The sequence below is a fragment of the Emiliania huxleyi genome, assembly GCF_000372725.1.
Source record: "Emiliania huxleyi CCMP1516 unplaced genomic scaffold EMIHUscaffold_225, whole genome shotgun sequence".
NCBI classification, from domain to species: domain Eukaryota; phylum Haptophyta; order Isochrysidales; family Noelaerhabdaceae; genus Emiliania; species Emiliania huxleyi.
Genome location: NW_005200378.1, coordinates 25,569 through 39,042, shown reverse-complemented (window position 1 = coordinate 39,042; position 13,474 = coordinate 25,569). Strand labels below are relative to the sequence as shown.

General features: G+C 65.1%; 3 protein-coding genes across 3 annotated transcripts; 2 read left to right on the top strand and 1 right to left on the bottom strand.

Annotated features, from left to right (window-relative positions):
- Positions 1 to 9,281: 9,281 nt before the first annotated feature.
- Positions 9,282 to 11,449, bottom strand: EMIHUDRAFT_443176 (hypothetical protein). The gene has a single exon (XM_005779802.1). It carries the CDS (start codon positions 11,364 to 11,366, stop codon positions 9,555 to 9,557), a length of 1,812 nt encoding a protein of 603 aa, XP_005779859.1. The 5' UTR covers positions 11,367 to 11,449; the 3' UTR covers positions 9,282 to 9,554.
- Positions 11,450 to 11,794: 345 nt separating this feature from the next.
- Positions 11,795 to 12,082, top strand: EMIHUDRAFT_49107 (hypothetical protein; the record flags this gene model as incomplete). The annotated part of the gene is made up of 1 exon (XM_005779801.1): positions 11,795 to 12,082. A coding segment is annotated over one exon (288 nt), but the record flags the coding sequence as incomplete, so codon positions are not given.
- Positions 12,083 to 12,297: 215 nt separating this feature from the next.
- EMIHUDRAFT_418635 (hypothetical protein) lies at positions 12,298 to 13,474 on the top strand (the record flags this gene model as incomplete). The annotated part of the gene is made up of 2 exons (XM_005779800.1): positions 12,298 to 12,972; positions 13,111 to 13,474. Coding segments are annotated over exons 1-2 (1,032 nt in total), but the record flags the coding sequence as incomplete, so codon positions are not given.

Sequence of the window (13,474 nt, the reverse complement as noted above, 5' to 3'; positions counted from 1 at the left end):
GAGACTCCCCGCCTATGCAAGCCCCAGAGAGGGGCCGCCATCGCCGAAGCTGTGCCAAAGCATAACTCCAAAACCCGCAGCGGCCCAGGGGGCCTTGGGGGCAGCCTGCCGGACCGCCGCTGCACGGGGCTAGGCACCAGAAGATGAGTGGAATTGACGAGTTGGGCCGTTGTCCGTGCTTCCCCTCTATACGTCAGAGTGGGACCTACGCCGCGCCGGGAAAGGGGCGCGCCCGGTCCTCGACGGAGCCGCGCGCCCCAAACGACCCAGGCGGCGAGTAGTCGACCTCGAACCTTCGACATGTAGTTGCCCGTAGTTAGCGCCCGCCCGCCCCCGCCTCCGTCGCTTCGTAAAAGAAAAAACGAAATAAAAACAAGCAAAAGAGAAAGCGAAGCCAAAAAAACGATTGCGTAAACGGCGTCACAAAGCCCGCCGGTTTTGATCGACAATCGTGAGATTGACCGCCGTCGACCAGAGAATGGCAGACGATGCGTCAGCTTGTGCGGCGCTCGCGCCGCGCAGGCTGGCCCATCGAGGGCACTCTCTGGCGCTGTCCGGGCCAAGCGCGGCGCCGCGCATGCTGCGTGCCACTCGCCGTGGCTTGCGGTGCAGCGCCACTGCAGCCTCGAAAACGTCGCGCACAGCACCAGCATGCTGCCCACCAGGCAGCAGAGTGCTGCACCGGCGTGCAGCGGACGCTGCGGCGCTGCGGCACCGCCTCCCCGCCCTGTCCACGGAGCAGGCGAGCGGCGGCACGGCCTTCCGCCAGCTGCAGGAGGTGCGCACTTCCCGGTGGAAGCACAGGATGCTCCCTCCGCATACGCAGCTTTGCGCAGCGCAGCGTACGGGCCACGCCACGCAAAGCCGACCCTCAGTCTGCCCAAGAGGCTGTCTGCGGAAGGCCTGGCAGCGTGTACTCGCCTCCTCCGCGGCCATGCCCTCCGCCCGGGCGAGCGAGGAGCGGGGACACAACCATTTCTGGAATCGTGTGTCCCCGAAGGAAGGTTTTTTTTTTGAATGTGGGATTACGTTTTTAGTAGCGCCTTTTGTCTACGTACGGCTTAGTGAGTGGATGGGGTGGCACTGAGGCATCACAAAGGGAGCCTCTGCGGTGCCACATAAGCAGCTTAGTGATAGTCGAGACTTAAAGTGTTTCGTTAAGAAACGCAAACCGGCCAGACGGTACTAACTATGGATGGTCACCAGTAAACGAAAATTCGACTTTGAGGGATGATATCTCAAAAGGCTGGGTGAGAGCATAGCATTATTATTGCATATTAGGCCGCATAAGGTCAGACTTGACCCCACAAGCATCAAGAACCCGATGCTCCGGCTCGACTGTGCCGGCACACTGCCTCCTCGCGCACGCTGCTCGCAGGCCGTTGCGGCCCGTGGTGCACCAGAGAGAGAGGTCGACGCGTTGCCCCCGCCGGCGACCCCGCGCGGCTCAGGCCAGCCAGAAGGTGTGTGGTGACGGCACCGTGGCAGGAGTGCGGAGAAGAGCTCGCCGAACGCGAGCAGCAGATGGCCAAAGTGTGCCAGCGCGAGAGCCTCGCGAGCGGGCGCAGAAGGAGCTCGCCGTGACACGATGCCGGGCGGTGGTGGTGCTCTGGCGACTGTGCACAGTGGGCAAAGTCAGGCTGCAACAGGGCAGCACGTTGGTAGTGCCCTGCTGCAGCCTGGCCTGACATGCACAGGGCGAACAGAGGCGGTACTATCGTCCGGCGCTCGTCACCGAATCTGGGCGAACTTCGACCGCCGCCACAGCTCACCACGAGCACGCAGCGACAAACGAGGCGTGAGTTAGTAGGTACTGCCGCGGGGTGCGCTTCGGGTCTAGTATAGTGTCGTACTCACTTGCGAGTGTAGTCGTTGGGTTTAGAGGTGACCCGAGTCCCGCCTTGTAGTCTACGAGTACATGCTTCCTACTCGAGTACAAGTATCGGTTGGTTACTAGTCTCGGGTTCCTCGACCCCCGGCGGTGTTATTTCGGTGTTCCAGCTTGTGTTTCGTGTTTCAGTGTTTCAGCCCGTGTTTCGCGTTTCAGTGTTTCGGATCTCGGGCTAGCTTGTATTTTGCGTTTCACGTCTCTAGAGCTCAATTTTCCAAAGGCGCGCTGCGCGCGATATAGGAAGGCCCCTTCCTACTAGTTCCTAGATAGACCCCCTCCTGCGAGTCAAACTGGTCAACACGCGTGGAGCTTTCTGAGTCCTAGCGAGTTTCGTTTCACGCGGCGCCGCAGCCGCAGGGGCGCCTAGTCAAAGGACCGGCATTTCTCCCCTCAAAGTGCCGTACGGAGGAGGGGGTCTTACTTGCAAAGGCTTACTTGCAATGGCCTGCTTACTTGCAATATATGGCACCCGGATCTCAATAACAAGGCTGTGAAGGACGTATTTCTTCTCAATAACAGGTCTGTGAAAGACGATGCAGTCGTACAGTGGGATGCGGGCATTAAGAAAACAGGATTCCGCGGCACGCCGCCGTTTCTAAGCCGCGATGCGCTCCCACTCCCGCCCGTTCCCCTGTACCCCTGATCGTCCGTCCAAGACCGTTGCTTGAATTGCGTTCCGGCTGGCAGCGGCTGTGCCGGCACTGGTAATTCTTCCGCTGATCCTTCTCCGACGCACCTCTCTTGCGCTGGAAAACGCACACACCGCTGCACCGTCGTTTTCTGCCCTTTGCGATGTAAGCCCTCCCCCCCTTTGCCGGCTTCGCCGCGGGCTTCCTTGCGGCGGGCTTCTCTGCCCTGGGCTTGGCGGCTGGCTTCGCGGCGGGCGCTGGGGCGGGTCTAGCTGCCAGATCAGCTGCAGGCGCTGCCTCGCCCCTCGAGATCCCTTGCGGGAACGGGAACGGGAACGGAAGAGTGCCGTTCACCGAACGCGCGAGGCCACATGGGAAGCCGCCCCAATCCCTCCTGACTCGCACCTCGAAGGACCACTCAGTGGGACTCAGTGCGAGCGAAGCACATGCCGCAGACCTGGCTGAGATCGTCGTCGACCCCCGCCTCGCAACACCAGGGAGCTCGAACTCGCCACTCTTAGCTGCCCGCGAGAGCTTACCGTCACGATCAGCGTTAGCATCCCTTTGCGCGTCTGCCAAGCTCCTCCTGTACTTCTGCTCGCACAGGCAAGCCCAATAGTCTCCTGGGCGGTTGCTGTCCTCGATTGGCGCGAGTGGCGCGGAGCCGGTTGCTCTCGCGGGCAGGGCGGCTCGGGCTAGGGCCCAGCACCACGCCCCCGCCCTCTGATCGTCGCGGCGAGGCCCTCGGCTCGATGAGTACTTAGCACCGACAGCTCTGAGGCGTGTCGGACGGCGACCCCATCGTCGCGTTTATCGCGCTCTCTGGCGCGAGTGGCGCGGATCCGGTTGCTCTCGCGGGCAGGGCAGGGCGGTTCGGGCTAGGGCCCAGCACTACGCCCCCCCCGCCCTCTATTCGTCGCGGCGAGGCCCTCAGCTTGATGGGTACTTAGGACGCATCGCCTGCTCATTGCCGTGAACGACACAAATGGCCCACAACGTGAGACGCCGTCGTCGCACGCTCTGGCGCGAGCGGCGCGTAGCCGGTTGCTCTAGCGGGCATGTTGGTTCGGGGTAGGGCGCCACCGCCCTCTGATCGTCACGGCGGCGAGGCCCTCGGCTCGATGAGCACTGCATGCATCCGTCCCCTCAATGCGGCGGCCGACGAGGCCCCACAACATGCGAGACGTCGTCATCGCGCGAACGGTGCGTAGCCGCTTGCTCCAGCACAGTCGCCCGTCGCACGCGTGATTCGGCGAACAATCGCTTCCCTGTTCACAGAGTCTCAAGTGCGAACAGGCCACCTCCCCTCCTGCCGCCGCTGCGAAGGAGACCGAGCCCTCCCCGCCGCATGGCTGCGCTTCCGACCGGCTCGCTGGCGTGGCGCCCACACACGGCGCTGGTCCCTCCAACGTCGGGGACGAGGAGTGGTCTGAGCCGCCAGACAGCCCCGGGGGCGCCGCCGGGGCAAGCGGCCGCGCAAGCGGCGGCGCCGAGAGCGGGTGCGACGGCGAAGAGGGTGAAGGCGAGGCGGGCGGCGGCGGCAAGTCGGAGGCTGGCTCCGCGACACCGCGCTCGAGCTGAAAGGCCGGGCCAGAGAGGGCCGGCGACGGGGTCGGGGAGGCGAAGCCCGAAGGATAGAGGTTAGAGCTGCGTAGGCGGACGTGGCTCTCTTGCCCACCCGTGTGTACGTTAACTGGGTCTGGGAGAAGGATAGGTGGAGGTAAAACGTTTCATTTTGCAAATGATGTCGCAACTATCGCGACGGCAGAGGGCAGTCCAGAGACGTAGGCTGACAGCGCTGCGGGCCCCGTACCGGAATAGAGCCGGCCACAGGCCGTGGCTCAGAGCGGTAACCTACGCTCCGAGCCACCGCTGCACGCACGCTAGACCAGACTGCCACAATCACACATGTGGCTCACTCATTCCAAATACCGACCCCCCCTCACGCACAGTCAGTGTTCAGCGCTCACTCAAGGATTGGCCCAATGCCGTTCAGCGGCACCTTACCAAGGCCCGCGCATGCAGGGGTGGTCGGATGATCGATCTGCAAATTACATGCGCGCCTTGCTTGGTCATGCTCGCGTTGCACTAGCATCCTTCGTACGTTCACGTTAACGACTCCTGGTTCCCTTTTTTCGCCTGATGACCCTGAGTGGATCATTGGCCCACGACGTGGCTAGTCAAAAATCAAAGATATTGATGGTGTCGCCCAAGTGCCCGGATTTGGGGTAGCATTGGCACTTGCTGCACTGCCCGATTCCCCACAAGCTGCCGCACTCCGCATCGTAAGCCCCAGCCGCCCCGCAGTCGTCACGATCCACGCTGCAGTCGCTCGGGTGCCAGCTTGAATCCCTCGAGCACGAGCAGCTGCCTACCTCCGGAGGTATCATGAAGCACGGGCATTCGTCGCTGTCATATGTGCACTCGCACGATTCCTCCGCCGTGGTGAAGCATGAACCGATTCTGTGGGCGATAACGCTGCGTTCTTCGTCAAGCGTCTTACACTTCCAGCAATCCGAGCGGGACCGGCAGTTGATCTTGTCGTCGTCCCACAGCGAGTCGCACTGCGCAGTGCCACCTCCGTAATTATTGGCCAAGACACGGCAGAGATTCTTTGGGCCCGCCTCCACCATCTCGTTGCCGGAACTGCGGCTGCACCCCTCCACGATCGGCCGCGTGGTCCCTGAGCAGATAAGCGGCGGCGTGCCAGGCTTCTCTTGAAATATTGTGTATGAGCCTCCCCCACTCGAGAGCCATGTGCTTGTCGCGTACATTTTCCTCGTCGAAGGGTCGAGGTACATGACGACCGCCTTGACCTGGATTGTGCCAGGCATGCCCGCACACAGTGTCCCCTCACACGTCATGTAGACGCTCTCGCATGGCCGAACATCAATCGGCCCGAATTCGAAGACATTGCTTGCCAGGACCGGGTCCTGCATTTTGTGGGCCCTGTGCAGGAAGGCGTCTTTGAACGGCCTTTGCTTGATGGCAACGTCCCAAACGAGACCGAGAACAAGGCCGCCAATCCCCGAAGGTCCCGGCCTCATGCGGAAGTCCACGTCAAACTGTCTAAGCTCGCTGGTGCCAAACACAGCCGCCTTCCCTGTGCCCCCGTTTGTGATGGTGACCCCCGAACGGACCGCGTCGCCGCACTGGGCGATGCCGCCGTCCGCGTTTTTTGCAACGACCTCGCCGCCGCTGATTGCTCCGCGATTGCCCCAGGAGGGCGAGGTACCCAGATTGCCCCCGGCGGCGAGGTACCCAGTTTGCATTGCAAATGGAGCGAATTGTTCGTCGTCGACGTCGTCAGGCGGACGAGGAGCAAACAGAAGGTCGCGCGCAGTCTCGGTCGCGGTCAGGAACTCTGTCGCGTCGGGCACCACGGGGACGGGGTCGGGCGCAGGGTTGAACGGAGCAGAGAGGGCGCCGCGCGCAGTCTCAGTCTCGGTCGGGAGCGCCGCAGACGATGCAAACGCCGTTCCGTGCACCGTCGGGCTGAACTCGTTCTCTGGCGTGGTGTTGGAGAGGTCGAGAACCTATACACGAGCGCACGGAGAGTGAGGGCGTGCTTGGAGCCACCTCCAGTTCTATTGCTCACCGGGATCGAGGCCGCGTCCGGCACGAACACCGACTCGATGAGATCGGAGACGCCGCCAGAGCCGTACGACGACAGCGCAAAGGCCGAACAGCCGAGACCGATCGCCACGGTGAGGAAGACGCACAGCAGGTTTGACGTCGAGCAGAACTTGCCGAAGCGGAGGCCGGAGCGCGTCGAGGTGAGATTCTTGGTGGTCTTCTTGGAGCGGTCGACCATCACCTACGGGCAGCAAACCGCGGCTTCAGCTCGCGTCGCGACGAGCATCGGCACGGCTGCGCGGGACCCCACGGCGTGCAGCTCGCGAGCGCTAGAACGCCTCCACGACGAGGTGCGGAAGTGCCATGCTGATCCCGCAAGCGATCTCGGGCAATCACGGGCAATCTCACTCGGCTGATTGCTCGGCTGATTACAACGCAATCAAGTGCTGCTGAGAGCGATCTTTGAGGGGGCATGGAGAGAAAGGGGGGCTCATGAGGGCCGCGCCTACTCGCAGCGTTCACAGCTCGAGGTCAGCTAGCTCGCAAGAAGCCGCGGCGGCTCCCCTCGCTCACGTTGTTTTGGATCTGCGGGCGCGCAGGCGACGCTTGCAGCGTCAGCAGCATAAAATGGGATGCGCATGGTCCGGGCTTGCGCGTGGCAAGGGTGGCGAATGGACAGCAGCGGACGCGTCTCGCGGCTCCTCAATGGCAGCGGCGGCACCTGCGAGCGGAAGGGAGCAGGCGGTGCGAGGCCGAGGGGCGCCGTCGGGCGGCGAGCGAGGGCGCATCGCACGGCGGGAGTGGTGCGGGCGGGGCGGGTCCGTGAGCAATAAGCGTCGCGGGGATCAAGCCGTGAGGCTTGCGGCGGCCATCGGTAAAGCGGCGGGGCAAGGGCGAGAGGCAGCGGAAAGTGTGAGGCGAGCCTTGTGGAGTTGTCAGCCTCCGCAGATGTGCAAAGGCCGAAACCCTGGTGAACGCCGTGTAAAAAGAATTTTACTGTGCCTGCCACGACAGTGTGTGTGTGTGTCCGCTTTGAACAGCGCTTCATTCGAATGGCGTTCGCCTCGGACGGCCTGCCGCCGCCGGCGCACAACGCTGCCGCTGCCGAGGGCGCGGCGCGCGGCCGCGACGTCGCGCAAGCGGCCGATGATGGCCAGAGACCAGGCCGCGTAGCACCTCGTAGAACGGCGTCCCCAAGGCCGCGTAGCACCTCGTAGAACGGCGTCCCCAAGGCCGCGTAGCACCTCGTACAACGGCGTCCCCAAGGCCGCGTAGCACCTACGACAGCCTCCCGTCGCGCGTCGACCAATCGCGAGTCACAGCACAGGGGGCGCCCCGTCGTCCGGCGCACAGGAAGGCGCCCGCGCCCAGCAGCGGCTCCCCCCCTCCCACGCCCTGCCCGCCTTCCTGGCTCGCGCGCAGGCTGCTCTGCCACCAGTCGCTGCTCTACCCAAACGAGGCGCACCCGCTGCCGCGCACCCCCGGCGGGCTCCAGTCACCCACGGCGGTTGCGGTGCTCCCCGGGGGCGAGCTCGCAGTCACGGACACGGTGGGGCGCTCGCACATGTTCACCCCCCCCCACCACCACATACACACACACACACACACACACACACACACACACACACACACACACACACACACACACACACACACACACACACACACACACACACGCACACGCACACGTACACGCGCACACACACACCCACACACACACAAGCACACACGCACACACACACACACACACACACACACACACACACACACACACACACACACACACACACGCACACACACGCGCGCACACCCCCCCCCCACACAAGCACACACACACACACACACACACAAGCACACTTGAAGATACGGGTCTTCGCCTCCTCACTGCGCCCCTGCCTGTCCTGACCCTGACCCTACACCCTGACCTCCTCCCGGCTCATTGCGCCGCCCGTAGGGAAACGACCTCCTGCGCTTCATCGACGCCGCGAGCGGCGCGACGAGGCTCGTCGTCGGGCGCAGGCGCGCCTTTCTGTCCTCGAAGCTGCCGCCCGCGTCGCCTCATGTGGAGGCTGAGCTCGAGTCGCCGATGGGCGTCGTCGCCGACGTTCGCGGCGAGCACGTCTTTGTCGCCGACACGCTGGGGCTCGTCAGCTCTAGAAGCGGGACGACGTGTTCATGTCCCCCAGCCAGCGCCCGAGAGGGTGTACGTATCCAGCTGGACACCGCTCTGACAGCGCTCACAGCTGTCTTCACCCGTACTTCTCCGCTGATTCACTGTATTCCTCTCCCTCTCCCTCTCCCTCCACCCCTCCACCCCTCCGCCCCTCCCTATGTGTTTCTTTCGGGCTAACGCATCTTGTTTTGCAGTTTCTTTGCCGTACTATTCACTTTGAAAAATCGACCCCCGGGACCCCGACCGACCTATCAAGTGATCCGGCCCGCTGTGGGCCACACGTGTGGGGGTGCGGGTTGTTGTGCGAGTATATGGCTTATGGGCCACGATGTCTCAAATATGAGGGGTTTTGACTCCTACCGGCCCCTGACGCTATCCCTGGCAGCTCTAATGACCAGGATCAGTAGTGTTGTGATAGAGGGTGCCCATACTAGCGCAGGAGCTGCCACACTCGCCCGGACCGTCCCCTTCTGGGGCCGGTTCCGCAGCCCGCGAGAGCCGACAGCGGGGGGCCGTGCCGCGGGTGCCTACTGCCGAGTGCCACAAACACTGCACCGTCCCGCCATCACCTACAGGCTGTCTTGTGTGATGGTTGGGATGTCCAAACGCCACCATCTTGGCTCTTGCGACCTCAAACCCGCGAGCTGTATGGGTGGTCCTGACGTCGACAGACGCCCGATGACCACGGTGAAGCTGAGCCGGAACGAGTCGACAAGTCTCGTCTGAGCCCGTGGCGGTCGCCGGCTGAGTCGCTGTGCACGGGCCGGTACCTCAGGCGTCACCTCCGCAGCCTCAGGTCTCAAACTCCATCACCTCCGACGGGACGCCTTCGGTGGCACGCTCGGCGGCGTACTTTCTGCAGCTCCATCTCGAGTACGGCGTCGAGTCTACTCACTCCTGTTGGATCTGTGCACTCCCTTGGTCCAGGGAGTGCACAGATCCAGCAAGCAGTGCGTCCCGGCAGCGCGCGCAGGCTGTGGGGCTGCAACAAACTCGAGACACGCTTTTTGGGACATTTCGACGCTTTTTTGATACTCGCACAACAACCCGTGCGCTTCTTAGCTCCCCGGCCGGCCCTAGCTCTCCTGAACTCCTCTGTGGACTGTGCGTGACTGTCATCTCGCCCGGTCATCTGCGTCCACCATAAAGGATAAAGCAATCAGCCGTGGATTCTGGATCTAGGGAGATGTGGTGTGTGGCAAAAAAACCAACGGTCAGGCGCCCCCGCGCTCGCAACCCCCGCGACTCGGCCCGCAGCTAGCCCCGCGGCGTCGCCGTCCCGGCGCTAGCCGGCGAGGCAGCCATCCAGCGCCTCGCAGATCGCACCCTCGTCGAGGTTTGCGCCGATGAAGACGATCTCCTGCCGCCGGTCGCCGCCCTTGCCCTCAAAATCCTCGAGGATGGACGCAAGATGCGCCTGCGGCCACTGCTCGCGCGGGACCGAGTCCCACCAGCGGCCCATCTCCTTGAGGTCCAGCCGCTTCCCGGCCTGCGACCAGAAGTACGCGACGCCGTCCTCGCCCGCAAGCCACACGAAGCCTTTGGAGCGGAGCAGCGGGTCGAAGAGCGCCATGTTGCCGCCGTCGCCGTCGCCTCCCCCCCCGCCACTCGCCGGCGCCACGGCGGCGTCTTGGGCGCCCTGTCGCAGCGGAGCGGCGACCGTGGCGAGGAAAGGAAGGTCGGAGACGAGGCGCGCGAGCTTGGCTGGGTCGAACGGCGAACGGCGCGCGTAGACAAAGGTGCGGATGCCGAAGCGCTGTGCGGCCGTCGTCTCCTCGCGGGACCCGCCGTGGCTGTGGCCGTGGCCGTGGCTATGGTCGTGCGACGGGTCGGTGCAGCCCGGGTCGGCGCAGTCGGCGGCGTGGCTGTGCTCGTGCGACTCGGCGTGATCGTGCGCCTCGGCGTGGCTGTGATCGTGCGCCTCGGCGTGGCTGTGCTCCTGCGCCTCGGCGTGATCGTGCGACTCGGCGTGCTCGTGCGCCTCGGCGTGGCTGTGCTCGTGCGCCTCGGCGTGGCTGTGCTCGTGCGCCTCGGCGTGGCTGTGCTCGTGCCCATCCTCGGCGGGCGCGGCGGGCGCGGCGGCGGGCGGGGGCTGCGACGCGAGCCACTTTGCCCAGTCGATGGACGACTTGTGGTCCATGACGTCGTTGGAGGTCGCCACGCCGGCCGCGCGGGAGGGGACGAGGATGGAGGCGAGGGGCACCGCGCCGTACTCTGCGCGGTGCACCGCGGCGAACCCGTTGAGCGAGCCGACGACCTGCTGCAGCTGCTCGAGCTCCGCGGCGTCGGCGGTGTCGGCCTTGTTGATGACGACGACGTCGGCCGTCTCGACCTGCTCCACCAGCAGCTGCACCACGCCAGTCTTGCGCGCCTCCACCAGCTCCGCGTCCGCCTCGGCCGCCCCGAGGTCTGGCCGCGAGCTGAGCAGGTCGGAGGACCCGTACTCTCTCATGAAGGACGCCGCGTCCACAACTGTGACCATGTTCTCGAGCTTGATGCAGCGCATGATTGGCCAGTTGAGCGCGGCCGCCTCCTGGAACATGGCCCGCAGCAACTTTGGCTCGGCGACGCCGGACGACTCCACGACGATGTGCTCGTACGGCGCCCCGCGCGTGAAGGAGAGCGAGACGAGCTCGGACAGCGAGGCGAGCAAGTCGTCGCCGGCGGAGCAGCAGGCACAGCCGTTCGACAGCTCCAGCATGTCGTCGCCCCACCGGCTCAGCGCTCCTTGGCCGTCCGAGCCCTGGCCGTCCGAGCCGCCGCCGTCCGAAGCGCCGTCGGCCGCGGTGCCACCGCGCGCCACGAGCTTTGCGTCAATGTTGACGGCGGCGACGTCGTTGACGATGACTCCGACGCGTGCGCCCTCCTTGTTGCTCAGCACGTGCGAGAGCAGCGTCGTCTTGCCCGCGCCGAGGAAGCCAGACAGGATCGTCAGAGGGATGGGCGAGAGCTCGGCCTCAGGCTCGTCCCGGCCGCCGCCGTCGCCCACGCCGCTCGCACCGCCGCCACCGCCGCGGAGCACTGCCGGCCGGCCGCGGAGCGCTGCGTTGGGCACGGTGAGCGCCGGCGCGATGGCGAGGATGGCGAGCCACGTCATGCGTGTGCAAACTTATGCGCCAGCAGACACAGTGGACACACCCAGGGCGACGTGTGCCGCGCAGCCAGCCAGCGATGTGCAGCGCCTCAGCACCCTCGCAACATGGTTTTTTCTTCTTCTTTTTGAGTGCGGCCGCAGTTTTTTCTCTTTTTCTGAAGCCTGAGTCAACCCTCGCTATCGCAGCCGCGATGCGGCCCTTCTTGCTGCTCCTCGTCGCCACCGCATCTGCATACCGCGCTGCGCTCTCTCCGCGCCAAGCGTCCACGGTCTCTGGCTGCGCTGCGCCCGCCTGTGCCGCGCCCGCTGTACTGCCGACGGCGCGTTGCCACCTGCTCCTGCGCGGCGGCGGCGGCGGCTCTCCGCTTCTGGTCCGGCTCGTCGAGCGCCTCGCCTCCACCATCGAGACGGCGCTGCCAGCGAGCACCATCCTCGCGATCGCCATCGCCCTGGAGATTGGCGCGACTACCTGCATGAAGTTAGCCGCGCTCGGCTCGGGCCGCTGGCTCGTCGGCGTCGGGCTCGGCTACACGCTCTGCTTCTCCATCTTCCCGCTCGCCCTCAAACGCCTGCCCCTCTCTCTGGCCTATGCAGTGTGGTCTGGCGTCGGCACCGCCGCCGCGGCCATCATCGGCAACGCCTGCTTCGGCGAGGTGCTTGGGCGCAGGCAGGTGGCCTCGATCGGCCTCATCGTGGCCGGAGTGGTGGGGCTCAACACGTAGAGATCTAGCGGCCGTCACTCGCCGCACGGCAAGGAGGGTTAGGCTTGCAGCCGACCTTCGGAACTTCCTGGCCTAATCGGGCCTTCGAGCTTCGGCTTGGTCCCTGCCGAGGTCTTGGAGCACTTGGAGCACTTGGAGTGGTCGATTTTTATCACTTCCTCTCCACGCCGCGCCAAAACACCTTTTTTTCACTCCTGTTGCCACGCGCGACACGGATCATGACCTCCATCGGCACCCACAGCGGCGCGTTCCAGGCCGACGAGGCGCTGGGCGTCTGGCTGCTCCGCAGGCTGCCGCAGTACAAGAGCGCGTCGCTCACCCGCTCTCGCGACCCGGACGTGCTCAAGCCGCTCACCATCGTGATCGACGTCGCCGGGCTGTACGACCACGATCAGCTGCGCTACGACCACCACCAGCGCGGCTTCTTCGAGACCTTCGACGGCGAGAACAAGGCCGCCAGGGACGGCGGCCGGCCCGACGTCACCGGCCCAGATTCCGCGACGGGCGTCTTCAAGACCAAGCTCTCGGCGTCGGGGCTCGTGTACAAGCACTACGGCCGCGAGATCCTGTGCGCGCTGCATCCCACCCTCCGCAGCAGCCCGGACGCGCTCGAGTGGGTCTACACCAAGATGTACCGCGACTTTATGGAGGGGCTCGACGCCAACGACAACGGGATCGAGATTGCGGACCAGGTGAGGTACAAGGACGGCACCTCGCTGCCGATGCGCGTCGCCAGGCTCAACTCCAGGTGGAACGAGCCGGCTGGCTCTGGCCCGACGGAGACGGAGCGCTTCGAGCAGGCCTCTGCGCTGTGCGGCTCCGAGTTTGGCGCGGCGCTCGAGTACATTGTCGAGTGCGAGCTGCCGGCGCGGTCGCTCGTCGAGGAGGCGCGCGCCGCGCTAGAAGACCGCCGGCGCCCCATCGCCCCTTCCCCACGTGCGCCTCGGCGCCGGGTGCCCGCCTCGCGCCGCGCCCAGCCCATGCCCATCCCACCCACCCCACCCCGCCCGCCTCTCGCGGAGCAGGCGCTGCAGGCGCGGCACTCGGTCCACCCCTGCGGCGAGGTGCTCTGCCTCAGCTCGGGCGGCTGCCCGTGGAAGACGCACCTGTACGAGCTCGAGCGCTCGCTCGGCGTCGAGCCGCTGGTCAAGTTTGTGCTCTACCCTGACACGGCGGGCATGTGGCGCGTGCAGGCGGTGACGGTCGAGGGCACCGCCTTCACCAACCGGCTCGGCCTGCTCGAGCCGTGGCGGGGTGTGCGGGACGCGGAGCTGGCTGCGAAGTGCGGCATCCCGGGCGCAAAGTTTGTGCACGCGTCCGGCTTCATCGGCGGGCACGAGACGAACGAAGGGGCGCTGCAAATGGCGCTCAAAACGATCGAGTCCTCCC

Bases quoted from the DNA above. Each gene is read 5' to 3' on its own strand.
- EMIHUDRAFT_443176 (XM_005779802.1), bottom strand. From the start codon at position 11,366: ATGACGTGGCTCGCCATCCTCGCCATCGCGCCGGCGCTCACCGTGCCC.